The 21,081-nt window shown below is 42.9% G+C and overlaps 1 protein-coding gene across 1 annotated transcript in view; it reads left to right on the top strand.

Moving 5' to 3' along the window:
- The window catches only part of FMN2 (formin 2), a 389,781-nt gene that overhangs the window by 17,534 nt on the left and 351,166 nt on the right, over positions 1-21,081 (top strand). Inside the window, exon 2 of the mRNA XM_081574390.1 lies at positions 15,992-16,158. Coding sequence (XP_081430516.1) covers positions 15,992-16,158 — 167 coding nt within the window. The remainder of the gene's footprint in view (positions 1-15,991; positions 16,159-21,081) is intronic.

The raw sequence follows: 21,081 nt of genomic DNA, 5'->3' as shown, positions 1-21,081 counted from the left end.
CTTTGTTGCTGTGTGCAAGCTTTCTCTAGTTGCAGAGGGTGGGGGCTACTCTCTAGTTGCAGTGCACAGACTTCTCATTGCGGTGGCCTCTCCTGTTCCAGAGCACAGGTTCCAGGGCGCACAGGCTTCAGTAGTTGCGGCACAGTGGCTCAGTAGTTGTGGCACTTGTTCTTTAGTTGCCTAGGGTATGTGGAAACTTCCCGGACCAGGAATCGAACCAGTGTCCCCTCATTGCAAGGGAGATTACTATCCACTGTACCACCAGGGAAGTCTGAGAGTAAACTATTTAAAATACAAAGATGAACTGGCTACTCCCAGATTAGAAATACTCCAGTGGTTCCCTGTTGCCCTGAGACTAAAGTTCATAAACTGACACATATATAAATACAACATATATAAAAATAATTATATACTATACACGCTTGTTTGCTTGTTTAGTCACTAAGTCATGGCCAACTCTTTTGTGACCTCATGACCTGTAGCCTGCCAGACTCCTCTGTCCATGGGATTTTCAGGCAAGAATACTGGAGTGGGTACCCCCTTCTCCAGAGGATCTTTCCAACCCAGGGATTGAACCCACAACGTCTTGCATTGGCAGGGAGATTTTTTTACTATTGAGCCATCTGGGAGTCCCATATACCATATATACTTAAAAAGAAATTTATTTAACTATTTTTAAATTGAAGTATAGTTGATTTACAATATTGTGCTAGTTTCAGGTGTACAGCAAAGTGATTCAGATCAGAGAAGAGGCAGCCACTGCTTTTGTGGTCTGGTTTTCAGTCATGGCTTGGTGAGTGGTCTTTACCAAGTCTTTAGCCCCTCCAAGACTCTGTCGGACAAAGAATGGCCTACAGGAGGGTTCTTGCTATTTAAACTATTTGGGATGGATTCAATTAAAATCTTAAGTATAGAATCAATTTTAGATGTTATACATCTCTTCCCCTAGTGTTTTATCCCTCTTTTGAATTTGTTGTGTCCTTTGTTGAACAGAAGTACTTAATTTTGATATAATCAGATCTGTTTTTCACATATGGTTTGCGATATTTTCTTCTAACTTAAAAAACTGTTTCTTAGGCCAAGGTCACCAGCATTCTCTCATCCACAGCCTTCCATAGTGTTATCATTTCATCATCTGCATCTAAACATCTGCTCTGTCCAGAGACCTCTTGAGTGTGTGGTATGACACACCTGGCAAGACAGTGTTCTCAACATCATCTACTAAAGAGTTTTTACTCATTGGTTTTTAATGCCAACTTTATATTGTTCCTGTATGTGGATAAGTCCATGTCTGAGGGTCTGTTCTCCTTTCATGTGTTTTTTTTCTATCTTCACTGGGTACCAAACAGCTCTCATAAATGTCCTTTGCAGTATGTCTTGTTACCCGGAGAAGTGTTTCCTTTTTCACATTTTGAACGTTATCAGGACTTAGCCACTGATGGGCTTGTAGTTTTCTATATAAATTTAAATTAATTGATTGAGGTTCTGAAAAAGTCCTGATGGTGTTCAATTTATTAAATTTGTAGATGACACTGAGGACTATTGTCATTTTAATAATATCCTCCAAGACAGTGGAAGACCTCTTTATTTATTCAGATCATCTTTTATGTCCTTTTAATGCAGTTTTAGACCTTTTTGTAGCTGGTTTGTGTTTTCTTTGCTGAGCTAGTTTCTGGGTGCTTCCTATATTTCATTGCTTATAGGAATGGCATTTTACTTTTGTATTATTTCTAGTTATTGTTGGGGTAAAAAACATTTTCACTGTCTTTCTGTTGTAAATTTTATGGGAACTCTCTTGTGAATATATTTTAAACCTAAAGGTTAGTCAGTAATATCTATGGTTTATAGCTACGATTCTAACACTAACTCAGATGTGTGGTTTTTTTCCTTCCACACCACGAAGCAGTCCTGCAATTCAACTGAATTCTGACAACACTGTTTACCTGCAGATGGTGTTGGGTCTTGCAGATTAAAGACTCAGTCTTGCAAGGCTCTTAGATGCTAGTCACAGGTCCACTTGGGCTTCTGACTGAGCAGCTTTTAGGTTCCACCAGCCCCCTTCTTGGGTTTAATTCATCTTTAGTGCAGCTTCCTTCCAGAGAAGCATTTCACTCAGCAGATCACCAGTGTATTATAAGAGGATATAACTCAGAACCAGTTAGATAGGAGATGCACGGGGCAGGGTGTGGGGAAAAGGCAGGGAGCAACTGGGTACCGGTCTCCCCAAATCTCCATGTGTTCACCAACCCAGAAGCTCTTTGAACCCTGTCGTTTTGGGCTCAACTGATTAAATCATGGGACGCTGGTGATTGAGTCAGTCTCCAGTTCTGTTCCCCTCTCCTCCCTGGAGGTCAGGGGTGGGACTGAAGGTCCTAACTCTAATGACACAGTGGGTTCTCCTGACAACCAGCCCTCATCCTGAGGTTCTTCCAAAAGTCACTGCATTAACATAAAGTCAGGTGTAGTTGAAAAAGCTTGTTGTGAATATCAAGACACCTTTTTTCCACTCCAGTCACTTAGGAAGTTCCAAGGGTTTTATGAGCTCTGTGCCAGAAATTGGACAAAGACCAAATGCATATTTCTTATTATAAATCACAATAACACAATAGTCATATGGATTTTAAAGGCAGCCCTTTATTTTTTTTTTACAGCAAAATAATTGAAACAGTCATAGAACATAGTATACATTGTGTAGATTCTTTTGAAATTGTTATGACTTTCTCTTTGACCTTATATATCATCAGTTTTCACTAATCTATGCTCTTTGGGGGGAGCTATAATCCCAAACTCCAGAAATTATTAATATTTTAATTTAGTATGTTGTGTTTTACAGCCAACATTAATGCCATCTGTAATTTTCAGAAATACTTCAAAACCATCATTTAAACAACTGTATATTTTATCCAAACAGAAAACCCTGCCTTCTTTGGTTTCTGCTGCATGCCTCTCCCTGGTTTGCCTCCTAGATTTTGGGCTGGCTTTTGCTCCCTTCTCCTGGTCCTCTTCTTTTCCTGAACCCTTCTTACTAAATGTTGCTTCCCCTGGCCTCAAGCTTAGTCCACCCAAACATCCATCCTGGGCAGTCCTTTTCCTACATATGGATGATTCCATATTCCAATTTCTGGCTCAGATCTCTCTGTGAATTCCAGATGCAAATTTCCTCGTCTTAAAAAAATATATGACTGTGGGAGGAAATCCAAGCTGAAGTTCTCTTTTCTCTAAATCCACTCTGCTCCCTTGTTCATTGCCTGCCTGGTGGGTGGTAATAGCATGTGCACAGCCCTTTACACAGTTTCTGAAGCCGGAAGAATGGGAGGTGTGCAAGTTAGCAAGTTCCTCACATCTTCTCCTCAGACCCACCAGTCACTGTCTCCTGTTAAAACATACCTCCAAAATTAAAGCGAACCTCACCGCCTCCTTTCCAGCAGAGCTCTTAATGCTCTTCTCAGAAGTATTCTGTGGCTCTCCATTGACAGGGACAGTTGGTATTGAAGGAGAAAATCGAATGTGTTCAGGATAGAGGAGCTAGATTTGCTAATGCTTTGTGTGGCTCACTCAGCATCAGAGAGACATCCCTCACAGAGGGTCCAGCCTGGGAACCACTTGTCTTGGGAGGAGTGAGTTCACTGTTCAGAGACTGGTTGGAGATCTACTGAGGCGACCATGACCCTGGAAGGGCTGAACTTGACCACTGACTTGCCCTCCCGCTAGAAGAGTCAGTGATATTTGACTTCAAAATTTCAGAGCAGCAGCGGTGATCTGTATGTCTCATTCCTTTTATTTGGGACTGCTTTAAATATGTAAAACCTCTTTAGCTAGAGCTATTTGAAAGCTTCCATTTATTATAGTCACTTATGGATTTATCTTAATAGATTGAAACTAAGTTTTTTAAACCATTTTTCCTTTTGACATTTCTGACTTTTTTTTTTTCTTTGAAGTTTCATTTGTTTCACAATCTTTGAAGAAATTACCAGAGAAATCCATAATCTAACATAGGTCCTGAAAAGGAGTCAGTTGTCATTATCACATATATTCTATGATAATCCTTGGTGGATTTTATTAGATTCGTTAGGTTAGATTTCTCAGCTTGTTCTTGTCATATTTCAGCTTGATCAATTGAAGTTGCATGGTTGCTTCTTCCTTGAAAAAAGCCAAAACTGTAAATTTCTATAAGTTTTAGTAGACTGCAGTGACTGTAGTCAGAGCTCTCTGCACCCAGTCACTTGAATGCTGTGTCTGTGTGATGGTTTACTGTAGTTGATGTTGAGCACATTTTTTTTTTTTTTTTTACTGCTCTTCTCCATATTCTCAGTGTCTCGTAACAAAGATGCATCATACATGAGTCTCGGGTCACCACGCAGAGCAGTCCACTTCTTCAAAATAGTTATGAAGACACATTACAGGCACTTACTATTAGGACTCAGACAACCAGCAAATCTATCCTCAGTTTGTAGGTTTTTATAAAATTTAAAATATTTCCATTTCCCTTCCTTACCTGGTGTTTAGAGCATGCCAGTGGGCATCTTCCTGTGAGAATGTCTGGACCAGCACTGGCTGTGGGCTCAGTGAGCTCTGAGTTCTGGGGAACAAAGAGCTCCCCAGCTTGTACCGAGCCCTTTGTGAGCTGTGTTGTCTCTGCAAGTGGGGCCCAGTTGGGTCCTTGAGCTTCCTGTGATCTGTCCAGACATTTGACCACACGTTGGCTTTCTTTTCTCAAGAAATTTCTAGATGTTTGTGCTCTCAAGTGCTCCTTAGAGCCTTTCTCTCACTGTAAAACTTGCAACATTGTTAATCTGACACTAGACATGTTAATATCCATTCGACTGTACTTGGCCTTATCTCTTTTTTTCGTACTCCAGCAAAGGTCATCTGTATATGATGATTCACAATATGTGATCTCTCTCTTTCTTCACTACATCATATTTGCTGGGCAACGACCTCATTTCCTCTTTTTTTTTTTTTTTTTAAATATGTATTTATTTGTGGCTGTACTGGGTCTTCCTTGCTGCAGGGGCCTTTCTCTAGTGGAGAGCAGGGGCTACTCTTCATTGCTGTGCACAGGCTTCTCACTGTGGTGGCTACTTCTGTTGCAGAGCATGGGCTCTAGGACACGCGGGCTCCAGTAGTTGCAGTTCCTGGCTCTAGAGCACAGGCTCAATAGTTGTGGTGCATGAGCTTAGTTGCTCCACAGCATGTGGATCTTCCTGGACCAGGGATCAAACTCATGTCTCCTACATTGGCAGGAGGATTCTTTACCACTGAGCCACCAGGGAAGCCCCTCATTTCTTCTTACTATTTCAATTGATAGTTAATTTTGGATTTCAGGAGAAATTTGTTAGATATGTCTGAGCTATAAAATCAGAAAAAAATTAACATAATGAGATTCTTGTTTAAATTCATTTTGCATTAGGTATGTGGCCTATAGAAACAAAAATTTATGTTTTATGCCTTTCAAGATATAGCAATTATATTGTTCATCCTTCAAGCATTAAAAAATACACAAAAGGAAAAAAATATCCGTTGTGTGTTTCTACGCTGTTAAAATGTAAATTAAAGACAGATGGTTATAGATTAATGATGTTATAGGACATAACACAAAGCTCCCACCTAGCCTTCCCCCAAGTATAACCTGAGATGTCACTCAAATATCTAGGCCTTGACTTCTTTACAGACGAAATTGGAGAAGTGAGTCAAATCATCTCTAAGATAACTTCTAGTTCTAAAATGCTGAAAATTAAGGGGTAGATTGTCATTGAGTAATTTAACCCTAATCATGACAAAAAGTACAGTAAAACAGAAAAATTCCATGCATCATTCAGGCTAGTGGGGAAAAGGTCTGTTGTCTCCAAGGGTAAGTTTCTGTATTGAAAGTTTCTCTTCCTGTCTGGACACTATACTGTGTCCAGTAGATGAAGAAGGAGCCGGAGGCTTCCCTGCTGTGTGCTATCACTGTTCCTCTGTGTCTCTTCTCCAGGAGTGTCCTGCCTGTGTTGTCCTGTTAAAGTGCTGGCAGTGAAGGACAGGGAAGATGTTTTCCTCCTGACAATATCCTTGCTGGATCTAGGACATTCTTTGATAAATGATAGGCTCCCAAATCCAACTCCAGTATTCTTGCCTGGAGAATCACATGGACGGAGGAGCCTGGCAGGCTACAGTCCATAGGGTCACAAAGAGTCGGACATGACTGAAGTGACTTGGCACACACGCACACACACAGACTCTTAAGTGCTTCATTGTTTCTTGTCTTTGCTGCATTCCCGCCCCCTGCCCCAACCCCATTTTCCACTCAGAATGTTTAATTAAGAGAGCATGTCCTATATAGAGTGCATTTAGAGTGTTCCTTCTGGAGCCTTGCTCATTGTGACAAGCTTGTAAGCCCCCACAGGGCACAGAACTCGTGGTCTCTGTCTTTTATATCTTAGTACAGAATGTTGGTCAGAAGCCTTTCCCAGAATTGCTGGCCCACACAGAAGTGGAAGATGCCTGGAATAAGAATTAGGAGAGTGGAGTGTGTGTCCAGTTTTGGCTCTGTTGCTTTCTGGTCTTGGGACATCAGGCACATTCTGGAACCTGAATTTCTCAGTTGGTGTCTTTGAAATCATGGTGATAAATCCTTGCTGTGTTTTACAAAGCTGACAGTAGGTGTGGACATGCCCTTTAGATCGTGTAGTTCTATCCAGACAAATGTTTTCTACGTTTTATGGTGTCACTGCTCACCTACCCAACAGAACTCCCATGATCTTACCTCATTGCCCCAGAAGATTTGTTGTCATGGTAAATAGTCCTTTATGACTGTCCTCTGGCTGTTGTTTCCTGTTTATCTAGCCCTGTGATATTTGCTTAGCAAAGCAAGAGGACTATTAATATTTATAGATACAGCCAGCCCTTTGTATCTGTGTATTCTCTGCATCCACCAATTCAGCAACTGCACATGAAAAATATATACATTTTTAAATCCCAGAAGGTTCCGTGAAGCAAAACTTGAATTTGCTGGGCACCAGCAACTGTTTATATAGCATTTACATTGTATTTACAACTGTTTATATAGCATTTACATCATGTTAGGTATTATAAGCAATCTAGAGATGAATTAAAGGGAGGATGTGTGTGGGTTATAATCAAATTCTAGGCCATGTAATATAAGAGAGTTGAGCATCTGTAGATTTTGGTCCCAAGGGGGTCCTAGAACCACTGTGCGCCCCCCTCCCCCACCCCCCCACCCCCCACGGATACGGGCATCACATGCTGAAGTTTCTAAGTGTATAAGTGTAAATGAGGAGAGGGGAGAGGGGGTTAGTGCAGAAATGATTGGAGAACACTAATGACTAGTAAGTTCTCTGACTGTCATCGGGTGAATGCTATTTCATTCAGCAAGTAGGTTTTTGGTGAACTAATTTAGAGCTGCTTTATCTATAGTAAGAGCTCAGTAAACAGTGTTGATTAAATAACAAATGAAAATATGAAATAAAATGAAGCTTTAAATAGCTGAGCACATAGAAAAGTTATGCTTATTCATATTCGAGGGCCAATTATTTACATTTATTGCTGTGGTCAACACGTCCAGTCTAGAAACAGACACTCCAATCAAGGAGCAGAGTGAGGGGACCAGGAATTAGGGGGTGCCCCAACTCTGTGTCACGTGGGGTAGGTTGGGTAGGGAGGGGGATGTGGAGGGAACCTGGGTCCTGTGTTTCCTGGTCACAGTAGCTGGTTTGTACAGTGAAGAAGCAGCTTTGGGTCAGGCCTGCAGTGTCTGATGGGGCCAGTGTGTCCTGATTAAATCCCCAGCCATCAATGCAAGAAGCAAAACAGAAAATTGTGTCTCTGTCCATCCCCTCTGCTCTGGTCAAAGTTTATCCCTTGGTAGGAATGGGAGTTCATTGCAGTCCAGCTAGTGTGCAGGTCCTGGAAACTTGTCATGTTCCCACCATAGTAACTTGACTGTTTAATAAGGAAAGTTATATATGCTATTTTTGCAGAATAAGGAACATACTTTGTTCAGCTGTGTAATTTTGATTACTTCACGTAATACTTGTGACATATTTTTCCATGTCATTAAACCTTTTTTTTAGTAGCATGATTGAAGATATTTATTGTGAAAATGTGATCATACATAAAGCATACGTGTGATGAAGTCCCACAGGCTATCACCCAGCTCTCATGGTTATCAGCATTTTTAATGCTGAAATAGCTTCATCACCACCCTCGCCATCCTTGCTTTATGGATCGACTTGAGATAAATTCCTGGTGTCATGCCATTTGAATCTCAGGTACTTAAGTATGCATCTCAAAAATGTAATTTTTAATATGCTGCAATGGCATTATTATACTGAATGTAAATAGAAATTGTTTAGGGTTGGGGTAACCCTAACCCCCAAAGACAATACTAGTCTGTTAAGTAGGCATTCACAGACTCTCTGCCACTCTAGATGAGAACAGGTCCAGGCTGACATGATACGACCCTTGCTAAGTCCTCAGGTCTCTTCTCCCAGAGGGACAGCATGGGTGCTTGGTGGGTAAACTGTGGATTGGACAGCTTTCCTCTGGGATCCCTCATTTCGACTCAAGGAAGCCTGAGACCCATAAGAAGGCATCAGCACTGCCTGGGATAGCTAGAGGGGGCGATTTGGCCACATGCATCAGTAGTCTTTCAAAATTCACTGCTTGACCCCAAAGTTTCAACTCTGGAAAATCTATCATAGATAAATATCCAAAATGAAGCATCATAAGCATCCCCCCATCAACTAAACTTACCATGTTTGCCAGCCTCTGTTGTGTTGACTCTGAATGATATGCGGGTTTGGGGATGACAGCTTGATCTTTAATTGCAGATTTTTCAGTTGACCTTTTTCTAATGGGTTTCCCATCTATTCACTAAGTAAACACTTAGGGATTGTGATTTTCAAATTTTGTCATTTCTTTGCATTTTTTTGGCTGGAATTTTCCTCTACTGAAGACTTTTCTTTAATCACTCATTGTTTAGTCTCTAAGTCATGTCCAACTCTTTGTGACTCCATGGACTACAGCACACCAGGCTTCCCTGTTCTTCACCATCTCCCAGAATTTGCTCAGATTTATGTCTATTGAGTTGGGGATACTATCTAAGCATCTCATCCTCTGTTGCCCTCTTCTCCTTTTGCCTTGTCTTTCCCAGCATCAGTTTTTTTTTTGAGTCAGCTCTTCACACCAGGTGGCCAAAGTATTTGAGCTTCAGCTTCAGCATCAGTCCTTCCAATGAATATTCAGGGTCGATTTCCTTTAGGATTGATTGGTTTGATCTCCTTGCTGTCCAAGTGACTCTCAAGAGTCTTCTCTAGCACCACAGTTCAAAGGCATCAATTCTTTGGTGTTCAGCCTTCTTCAATCACTAGGTAGGTTTATTGCCCCCCAATACAGTTCATACTGGAAAGGTAGTATGATTTATTTCCCATTAATTTTCTGTTATTTGTGGCAATTTGATGCACTTGCATTCTCCAGTAACATCTACTGAGTTTTACTTTTCTTTTTTCTTTTCATATATTGAATGTGTTTGAATGATTATTCTATAATAACATGACTTCTGATGACTGTATAGTAAGCTGTCATCTAAATAAAGCTATCCTTTTTTTAATCTATGTTTTTGTATTTGTACATTTCAGTTTTGTTTTTTTACTAGTAACAAGCCATTTTTTATTGTACCAGGAACTGTGCTGAGAAGTTTACGTGCATTACCTCATCTAATCTTCACAATAATCTTGTGATGCTTCATTTTGGTTATTTATCTGTGATAGATTTTTCCAGAGTTGAAACTTGACAGTCAAGGGGTGAATTTTGAAAGATTACTGATGCATGTGGCCAAATCTTCCCCTCCAGCTATCCCAGCCAGTGCTGATGCCCTCTTATGGGTTTCAGGCTTCCTTGAATCCAAATGAAGGATCCTGGAGGAAAGAGAGCTCACTGCCGGTTTGATGGTTCTTGAAAATCCCACATTCTTCCCCAGGCTGCCTGTTTTAGGATACTATCCTTAGGTAGTCTTCATGTAGATGCCTCAAGCATTCCAAGGAGGAGTCCTTTTGCTGTCCTCCTGATGCCGTCAAGAAGGCCTTCCTAGTTTTAAGGGGGAGGAGTGTGTGCAGCCAGGTTAGACTATAGGAAAGAAAAATGGGAAAAGTGGAATGGAGGCTATGGGATGAGCCCTGAAGCATGTGTATTTAACACACTGAGCAGAGAAGCCAGTAAGGGCTTCAGGAGACCGTGGCCAGCAAGGTGGAGGCAATGGAGCATCAGAGGATGAGAGGAAGGGGTTCTAAGGAGTCGGAGTAAGTCAACAGTGAGAACGTTCTGACGGCGTGGACATGGAGTGAGAATGTCTTTGGTGTCATGCTGGTTACCAGTGTTTGTTGCACTCAGGATGGCAGTCAGATTAGACATGTCAGTGCAAAGTGAACCGAATCAGGAAGGGGGGCCAGAGGTAGCAGGTGTAGTTAATTCTAGCTGGCAGGATTTTTTTCTTTTTTTTTAATCTAGTATTTATCTATTTATTTAGCTGCAGTGGTTCTTAGTTGCTGCATGTCTAGTTCCCTGACCAAGGATCGAACCCTTCATCCCTGCATTGAGAGTATAGTCTTACCCACTGGACCACCAGGAAAGTTTCTGGCAGGTTTTTTTCTAATTGAAGTATAGTTGATTTACAATATTGTGTTAGATTCAAGTATACCATGCAGTAAGTCTGTATTTTTGCAGATTGTAGATTATTACAAGATATTAGGTACAATTCCCTGTGCTATACAGTAAATCCTTATTGCTTATCTATTTTATGTATGACAGTTTGTGTTTGTTAATCTCATGCCCCAAATTTGTCCCTCCCCACTCCTTGATAACTATGAGTTTGTTTTCTATGTCTGTGAGTCTGTTTCTGTTTTTTATACATTCACTTGTATTATTTTTTAGATTCCACATCTAAGTGATATCATATAGTATTTGTCCTTTCTTTCAGACTTATGTCACGAAACATAATATACTCTAGGTCCATCCATGTTGCTGCAAATGGCATTATTTCATTCTTTGTATGGCTGAGTAATATCCCGTTGTATATATGTGCCACATCTTCTTTACCCATCAGTGGACCTTTAGGTCGCTTCTATGTCTTGGCTATTATAAATAGTGCTGCTGTGAACGTAGGAGTGTACATATCATTTGGAATCATTTTTCTGGGATATATGCCTAGCTGTGGAATTGCTGAGTCACATGGTAGTTCTGTTTTTAGTGTTTGAGAAACCTCCATACTGTTTTTCATTGTGGCTGCACCAATTTACATTCCCACTAACAGTGTATGAAGGTTCCTTTTTCTCCACATCTTCTTCAACACTTTGTTATTTGTAGACTTTCTCATGATATAGCTAGTATTCTTGATGTGAAACGAAACCAAGAAATAGGACAGTAGCTGATAGTAGGGAATGATGTAGGGTCAGGGAGCCTTTTTTAAAAATTAATGTATATGAGATTCTGGAAATGTCTGGTCAAGAAGGGCATGTTTATGATTCAGAGAGAAGGAACAGTTAAAGAGTGAAGTTTCACGCATGTAGCAAGGAATTTGATTCAGGACACAAAGGGTTTTGTCTGGAGCAGGGTGTTCACCGTGAAGAGGAGGCAGAAGGAGGTACAGGGGTGGGTATTCCAAGTAGACACAGTCCCAGATTCTTCCATTTTCTCAGTAAGTAAACTTTGTAAAAACTTTGAGAAGTTCATCATCTCACTGGAAAGAGTGGTTTGAGGGAGGCAACTGGAAGCTGAGTTGAGAATGCAGAACAGGGTTGAGCCTTATTGTGGTTTATAGTTAAGATGGTAAAGTGAGAACAGGTAGCACGTGTGTCTTACATGGTGTTGAGGTGCTGAGGTATAGGCAGGGGACAGGGGGACAGCCAGGCTGATGTGACAGGGAGAGAGGGACTGGGGTGCTGGTATGTGAAGGCTTGGCTGTGGTGGTGGAGTCTAGACTGATCTGGTGAGCAGGGGAGTGACCTCGCATGTGACCGTGACTGATTCAGGGCCCATGTAGGGGATAGAGGTTTACAGGAGATTGCAGAACCAGAGCCAGAAGGTCGTGGTTGGGGATTAGATATCCATGTATTGATTGATTGGTGATCAAACATGAATTGGTGATTCCATGCCAGGCCTTCCTTGAAGTTTTGGGGAAACGTGTTGAATAGACACAGGCATCTGTTGAAATGGAGCTGACGTTCCATGAGGAGGAATGGTCTGAGACTCTCGTGAGTTTAGGGCCCAGATGATCTCTAAAGGGTGAAGGGGATCTTAGGAAAGGGTGGTAGGTGCTGTTTTATTATTTTTTAAAATTTTATTATAGTTTATTTATAACATTGTGTTAATTTCTGATGTGTGTGCATGCGTGCTAGGTTGCTTCAGTAGTGTCCAACTCTTTGCAACCTTATGGACTGTAGCCCACCAGGCTCCTCTGTCCATGGGATTCTCCAGTCAAGAATACTGGATTGCCATGCCTTCCTCCAGGGGATTTTCCTGACCCAGCAATCCAACCTGTGTCTCTTGCATCTCCTGCATTGGCAGGCTGGTTTTTTTTTGTTTTTTTTTTTTAATCACTCATACCACCTAGGAAGCCCAGTTTCTGATGTACATCCAAGTAATTCAGTTATGTATATATATAACTGTATACACACACACACACACACACACATTCTTTTTTCAATATTCTGTTCCATTGTGATTTATCACAGAATGTTGAACATAGTTCCCTGTGCTCTATAGTAGGACTTTATTGTTTATCCATTCGCTATATAATAGTTTGCAACTGCTAATCCTAACATCCCAATCCTTCCCTCATCCACCTTGAGTGTGCTGTTTTTGGAAGGGTGGTCAGGAAGGTCTCTGGGTGGAGGTGACAGTTGAGCAGAAATATGGATAAAGTGAGAGAGGGTGGGTCTTAGATAGACATCCTGGGCAGAGCACTCTGGTGCAAAAGCCCCAGGGAGGGCTCTTAGGTGCTGGAGGGGGAAGTGGTAGGTGAGTTGGGGGTGGGGTAGGGGAGACAGGAGGAGGCAGGAGGTGGGATCTTTTTCAGTCATGGCTTCAACCCAAGGGTGACAGGGAGCCCTGAGGGCTGAGTGAGCACAGACCCGGGCCTGGTGCAAGCAGTCAAGCTCCCAGTGGTGGACAAGACAGTTTCTGTGGGTGTGCAGGAGGCACGGGAGGCAGGGCTCAAGGTCACGGGTGAGTTATCTTCCTAAGTGCAGGTGACAGTGATAATAGGAGTTGAAGTGGAGACCAGGGCGGCGAGGGATGAGGTGAAGGACTTAGTGGGGGAGAGAAGGACCAGAAGGAGTGGATGCAGAAGGAAAAGCGAGGAGAGTTTCAAGGGAGCAGAGGGCTTTGAAGGAGTCAGGTCATTTCAGAATTGCTTGTGGGATCAAGAACCCCTTCTCCCCTACTCCCTGTCCCTGAGATGTGTGGGATTTGACATAAATGTCTCCATCTGAGAGGCTTGTGAGAGGAAGCCTCCAGGGCATCTGGGCTCTTGTGAACACAGGACTCCAACCCCAGGGTGAGTTTGCCACAGAGAGAGCTGGAGAGCTAGAGGTGGGGTCCCAGGGCACTGTGGCACGATGGCCTTCAGCACAGGCTGCCGCCCAGGGCTGGGAGCTGCAGATGAGATGCTCAGGTTGAAGGGTATTTGCTCCTGAAGGCACGAAGCTCTGGCACTGTGCTTCCCTCTTTCCCATACCATTACCCAACCACTTAAAAAAAAAATTATTGTTTTGGCTGTGCTGGGTCTTCATGGCTGCATAGAGGCTTTCTCTAGTTGCATGAGCAGGGGCCTACTCTTTGTTGAGTCTTCTCACTGTGGTGGCTTCTCTTATTGTAGAGACAGGCTTTAGGATGTGTGAGTTTATATAGTTTCAGCTGGTGGACTTCATAGTTGTGGTGCATGGGCTTAGTTGCTTTGCACCATGTGGAATCCTCCTGGACCAAGGATTGAACCCGTGTCTCCTGCATTGCCAGATGGATTCTTAACCATTGGACCACTAGGGAAGCCCTCTCCCCACTTTTGATAATTTTTTGACTTGATGCACACACACACATTTTTTTCACTCTTGGATGTACACACACGAACACAAGACCCGGTTTCCCTTGTTTTCTTTCATATACAAGATTGAGTTATAAGAAAGAGTTAATTAGTCTTCTGACCATTTGCAGACCTACTGTAAGATGTATTTATAAAATGGGTTTATTGTAATAATAATCAATCACTTGAGAACTGAGGGATATGGTTTCCTAAGTGTGGATCCAGTGAGGTGCAGACAAATTTAAGTTCTGTAGGGAAAAAGCCTTCTATTTCCCCTCAGAAAATGTCCTGGGAGACGAGCAGATGTTCTCTACTGACCTACAGGAATGGAGAAAACAGAGCCTCTTCTGCCCTGCTCTGTTATTCTGTGTATCAGAAGCAGATCTTAACTTTAGTTTTTGTTTTACAAACAGAAACAGGAAGAGACACACAAATTGCGTGGCTACTGTCCTGCAGAGCTGAGTGTGTATACGTTTGAAATTTAGATGTGACTGATATGTAGAGTTGGGCCTGGCTCTCACAGCCCCAAGCTGAAAATGCTTTTTACATTTTAAAAGTTTTTCAAAATAAAACCCAACCAAGGAAGAACGTGCAGCAAAGGTTTTCCATAGCCCTTAAAGCCTAAAATATTTACTATTTGGTTATTCACAGAGAGTTTGCTAACCCTGGTCTAGACTGATATTTCATTTCCAGTTCCAACCATGATGTGAATGAGTCTTTGTCACAGAATCGTTGCATTGTATTCATTCAGAAATCCTAAAAGTATTCACTGATGCTTTTTATGTGCCAGTGGCCAGGTTTGCAGGATGTCTGCCGGCTGTCAGAGAGTTTATGTTTTAGTAAGGGAGGCAGACATTAAATAATTGCACAAATAATTAACGAAAATAATTAATTACAGAGGAGCTTTGAAGGTTGCCAAAAGAGGGCAGACAGGGGTCTCTGGGAGCTTTTCTGGAGAAGTGGCTTTAGCCTAAATTTGAAGGTTGAGCCTGCTCACAGAGGAAGGGCAGGAGCAGGGCAGGAACTGAGCAACAGCTGGCGGCTGGGAAGGAGACTTCCTGTTCCTTCCACCATAGTCAGTCAGTGCGAAGCCAGCGGGATCATTTCCGAAGGACAGTAAGTTAGACAGAGAATTGTGTCGGAATAGATGAGGGACTGGGTCTGTGGGTCTTGGCTCCGGGTGACCAGTGACACGCAGACTCCTGGATCCCCCTCCCCAGAGTCCTGCTCTCCCCATGGCCAAGACCCAGCGCTCTGGGACCAGTGGGCCCAGACACCGCTGGTGTCTCCTCTCTGTGTGCTTCTCTTCTGTAGTCTCTTCTAGGAAACTAATAAAAGCCTGACATGTGGACCTATCCTAGAGTGATGTTTCTGAGGCGCATGTGAGAAAATGTTGCATTTCTGTCACTTTAGGGTGACGTTTTCTGCTGGCCAGCACTCTCCTCTTCCAGGGGCTGGTGCCTGTCTCCCTCTCATCCCCTTCCCTGCCCCCCACCCACCATCGCCATACAAGACTGTGAATATCAGCCACTGACATTTCTTAGCCCAAATGAGGGCTTCTGGCTGCCTCCTCAGCGAGCCTTTGGCAACGGCGGGAGGATTTCCAAGGAAACCCCAAAGCCTGAGGCTTCTTCACATGGAAGAAGATAGAGGGCCCATCACGTGGCCCCTTTGTCTTTGGGGGCAGGAGGTGTTGGGCGATGGGAGAGAGACCCGGAGGTGACCTTTCCCGTGCTGTACCTGTGCCGCCCACAGAGTCCTCTCTGCGCATGGCGTAGCCTGGGCAATGGCGTTGCCCCGGCAATGGCGTTGCCACGGCAATGGCGTTGCCACAGGTGTGTCTGCTGCCTCTCTTCAGGGAGTCTGAGCCGGGAAATCTGCCAGTGCTCATGCCTAACGACCGTGTCTCACCTGCAGGGAGAACTCTGCTGGAGAAACTGTTCAGCCAGCAGGAGAACGGTCCTCCAGAAGAAGCAGAGAAGTTCTGCTCGCGGATCATTGCCATGGGGCTCCTCCTTCCTTTCAGCGACTGCTTCCGGGAACCGTGCGGGCAGAACGCCCAGTCCAGCTCAGTTCCGTTTGATGTAAGTAGGAGAGTTCACAGGACTCACTGGCTGAGAGGCAGCTGCAGTGGCAACAGCGGCTCTGATGTGTGTCTGCCCTTTCCCCACCTTCATGCGATGCAGGCCTCCCTGCCCCTGCCCCACGACAGCTTAACACATCTGTTTCCTTTCTGACGAGGTTCTTAAGTATATTTGTCAAACTTCCTTTTCTTAACAGGTGGCCACTCTCAGCAGTTTTCTAGCCTGCCTTAACCACTGATGGGTTTTGAGTGGTTCTGAGCCAGTGTTTCTGACTTTACTGGTCATGGATGTACCTTCAGAAGCAGCTCCAAGGCTGGAAGCTTTGTTCCCAGAAGGCAGCAGGTTTCTGAGGGCCTTGCAGTGCTATTCCCATGTGTTCATAGCTTATCTGTGTACTGACTGTTGACACGAAGCAGTCCTGTCTGCTTTCTCCCCGGCTCCCACTCACCAAGAGGGTTAATTCTGCAGAAAAATCATTCAAGGCTGTTTCAAAATTCATAACAAATGACAGCATAGCTGGGTTATTGCTTTCAAGCCAGAGTTTGCTCATCTTCCTCAGGTATGTAGTACATGTGTGACCTTGGGGGCTGTGATGAGTGGGCCTCTAAACCCAGATGTGTGAGAATTCCCACACAGGATTCTCTCATGAGGAAAGTGGAGAAGCTCGGCTCCCTGTGTGGAGCATGGAGTTTGTGCCATAGAGGAGTGGGTCTCATCCATGTGGGCTGCTTATGCCTGTGCTCTGCTTCTGATCGCATCCCTGTCTCCTCTGCGTGTGTGTATCATTGAACAAGGGGTGCTGTAATGAGGAGTGTGGAGAGATACTGGAAATGAGCCCTGGTTGAGATCAACAAGAGAGAGCAAATCCCAAAATGTCCATACGCATCTGTTTTTTTTTTTTTTTTTTTTCTTGCTATCCTTTACCCGTCACAACTGTGGTCTCCCTTTGGTTTTAGGAAAATGAACCACATAAAATATTGTGAGATCTGAAAGAAGATTCCCTGGGATGTACTGTGATTTGTGAGGCTTTCTTAAGATTGATTGATGTATCCATCCATCCATCCGTCATCTATCATCTATCTCTGTATCTATCATGTCTATATCAATCTGTATCTATCACTTATTATCTCCATCCATCCATTCATCCATCCACCCATCTGTCTATCCATATGTCCTTTCATGACATGGCAGCTAACCACTGCTCAGTAGATCTTTTTCTTTCGTGAGAAGAATTGGATAACTAAAAACTTTTCCTCCCTTTCCCTTTTTGAGAGCTGTGTGTGTTATTACAGGGATAGAACCTGGAGACTATTGTGGGCTAAAAGCTTTAGTGAGCTGTGTTCTAGAAGATATATCAATTTGCAACTACAAATTAGAATAAATATGGACAAAGGCCAATACTAGTCACTCCTAACACTTGCTTTTTGATTAAAACTATTCCCAAGTTGACTGTGTTTTCTTCCCTTAAAGCTCATAAATAAAGTCTGTTGTTTAGTTGCTCAGTCATGTCTGACTCTTTGCTACCCCATGGACAGTAGCCCACCAGGCTCCTCTGTCCATGGGATTCTCCAGGCAAGAACATTGGAGCGGGTTGCCGTTTCCTTCTCCAGGGGAAATAAAGTCTATCAGTCAATTAATGTGGAATTGAAATAAACTGAAAAGAGTAATCCTATTTCCCCTTTTTTTAAAAATCACTGAACTAGCAGTTTCTTGCTCCCCACCTCCCTGTATTCTTATGTTAAGAGAGCCCAGTAACCCCTCCCAGCCTGGTCATTGGAGGGCGGCTGGGCATGGCATAGAGAGTGAAAAGCAAAATAAATGCAGTCCCTTACTGTGGTATGAAGTAATTTCCTCAGAGTGGGGAATTTCTTTCCCCAACTTCGTGTGGCTGCATTTGCTGACTTTTTTTGTTGGCTCTGTGCTACCTCTCCATCCCCGCCCTCTGCACCCCCGCCACCCCCGCCCCCGGCCAAATCAAACCTTACTCCAAACAAGAAACGTTATTTCATATATTTAAATGGCATATCAACAACAGAAGTGTGCACTCACTGTATGTACGGTCGCAGTTCTTCTTCAAAACCTGGAAGAGGAATCAATATAAACAGGTCTTAGCAGGGGAAGGGGGAAGAATGCACTTTCTGTGGGGAGAGGAGTTTCTAATAATTAGCCTCTCTGCTGGCTTCCAGCTGGGAAGATTCTCTGCTGCTGGGAGATTTTCTAACCAGCAGTTCTCTTGAGGACAGTTGCCCTTTGAGACAGACCAGCCTGTGGGTATAAGCTCATGAGGGCCCTCTTCCCACCCCCACCTTTGCTTCCTTCCCTGAAAACACTCCCACCCCCCATCCCAATCCATGCAGATCCCAGCATAGGGCTTCCATCTGGATCTGGAGAGCATCCTCATGCAGTTTATGGATTGACCTGCTTCAGTCAACCCTCTTGGTTTAGTCCCATGTTATTTTATACATTTTTAGGGCCTAATATTTTGCTTCAGAAATGCTACAGAAAATACGAAAGGATTTCACATTCTCCTTTACATTTTCACTGGATTAAAATTTCAAGAATACTGAAAGGCACAGGTCTGAGTGATAATGTTCATTCATTCACAAATGTTTACTGAATGCATTCTATATGCCAGGCAGTGTTCTAGGCTCCAGAGAGAGATTAGTGAGCCAGGTCCTGTTCTCCTGAATTACACTCTTCACAGTGGGGTGAGACAATTAAGACACAAACACAGAGGAAAGCGTAGGTAATGAATTCATGTCAGATTCTGATAAGCGCAGTGAAGGAAGTCAACCAGGGGAATATGGTCAGTGATGGGGTTGGGGTGGGGAGAGTGTAGACGGGGGCCCCACATGTAATGTCTGGAACACTGAGGAGAGGTTGAAGGGAAGGTTCCCCCCCCCCCCCCCCCGGAGCCCAGTAGCAAGCACAAAGGCCCTGGGAGGAATGAGGGCATGGCATGAGGGCCTGCATAGCCACTGTTTCTGGACACAAGGTCAGAAGGGACTATTGAGCCAGGACTTTTGAGGTCTTGAAAGTAATGGAAGGAAAATGTGTTTTTTTTTAATTAATTAAATTTAATTGGAGGCTAATTACTTTACAGTATTGTGGTGGTTTTTGCCATACATTGACATGAATCAGCCATGGGTGTACATGTGTCCCCCATCCCGAACCCCCCTCCCACCTCCCTCCCCATTCCATCCCTCAGGGTTGTCCCAGTGCACCGGCTTTGAGTGCCATGTTTCATGCATCGAACTTGGATTGGTCATCTATTTCACATATGGTAATATAGATGTGTCAATGCTATTCTCTCAAATCATCCCACCATCTCCTTCTCCCACATAGTCCAAAAGTCTGTTCTTTACATCTGTGTCTCTTTTGCTGTCTTGCATATAGGGTCATCGTTACCATCTTTCTAAATTCTGTATATATGTGTTAATATATATTGGTGTTTTTCTTTCTGACTTACTTCACTCTGTATAATGGGCTCCAGTTTCATCCACCTCATTAGAACTGATTCAAATGTGTTCTTTTTAATAGACGAGTAATATTCCATCAGGTATAGGTACCACAGCTTTCTTATCCATTTGTCTGCTGATGGACATCTAGGTTGCTTCCATGTCCTAGCTATTGTAAACAGTGCTGCGATGAATATTGGGGTACACAGGTCTCTTTCAATTCTGATTTCCTTGGTGTATATGCCGAGCAGTGGGATTGCTGGGTCATATGGCAGATCTGTTTTCCATTTTTTAAGGAATCTCCACACTGTTCTCCATAGTGGCTGTACTAGTTTGCATTCCTTCCAAGAGTGTAAGAGGGTTCCCTTTTCTCTACACCCTCTCCAGCATTTATTGTTTGTAGACTTTTGGATAGCAGCCATTCTGACCGGTGTGAGATGGTACTTCATTGTGGTTTTATTTGCATTTCTCAGATAATGAGTGATGTTGAGCATTTTTTCATGTGTTTGTTAGCCATCTGTATGTCTTCTTTGGAGAAATGTCTGTTTAGTTCTTTGGCTCATTTTTTGATTGGGTTGTTTATTTTTCTGGTATTGAGCTCCATGAGCTGTTTGTATATTTTTGAGATTAATTCTTTGTCAGTTGCTTTGTTTGCTATTTTTTTCTCCCACTCTATGAGGCCACCATCACCCTAATACCAAAACCAGATAAAGATGCCACAAAAAAGAAAACTGGCCGATATCACTGATGAACATACATGCAAAAATCCTCAATAAAATTCTAGCAAACAGAATCTAACAACATATAAAAAGATTATAAATCATGAGAAAGTGGGCTTTATCCCAGGGATGCAAGGATTCTTTCATATTCGCAAATCAATTGATGTGATACACCACATTAACAAACTGAAGGATAAAAACTATATGGTTATCTCAATAGATGGCAGAGAAAGCCTTTGACAAAATTCAACACCCATTTATAATAAAAATTCTCCAGAAAGAAGGCATAGAAGGAACATACCTCAACATAATAAAAGCCATATATGATAAACCCACAGGAAACATTATCCTCGGTGGAAAAAAATTGAAAGCATTTCCCCTAAAGTCAAGAATAAGACAAGGGTGCCCACTCTCACCACTACTATTCAACATAGTTTTGGAAGATGTGACAATGCAGGCCAAAAAGGATGAAAAGAAACATGATCTTGAACCTGTTGAGAGATGTTATGAATCAAAGCCAGCAGCAACCACTTCCAGAAAACAAAAGAAATGAACTTTCCTCCAGTGAAAAATAGAAATTATTATTTGTATTTGAATTCATTGTTTTTTTCAGAGCAGGAAGATTACTTAGATGCTATTTAGTCAAACCTGCATGGATATTTTCCTGAGAAGCACTAATGGTTATGACACATCTTTCAGCTCTGAATGTGTGTGTATAGCTGTATTTTTACTTTTGCAGCACGAGC

The sequence above is a fragment of the Giraffa tippelskirchi genome, chromosome 2, assembly GCF_054371585.1.
Source record: "Giraffa tippelskirchi isolate mGirTip1 chromosome 2, T2T-mGirTip1v1.2.pri, whole genome shotgun sequence".
Taxonomy (NCBI): Eukaryota; Metazoa; Chordata; class Mammalia; order Artiodactyla; family Giraffidae; genus Giraffa; species Giraffa tippelskirchi.
This window is presented reverse-complemented; position numbering and strand designations above follow the sequence as displayed.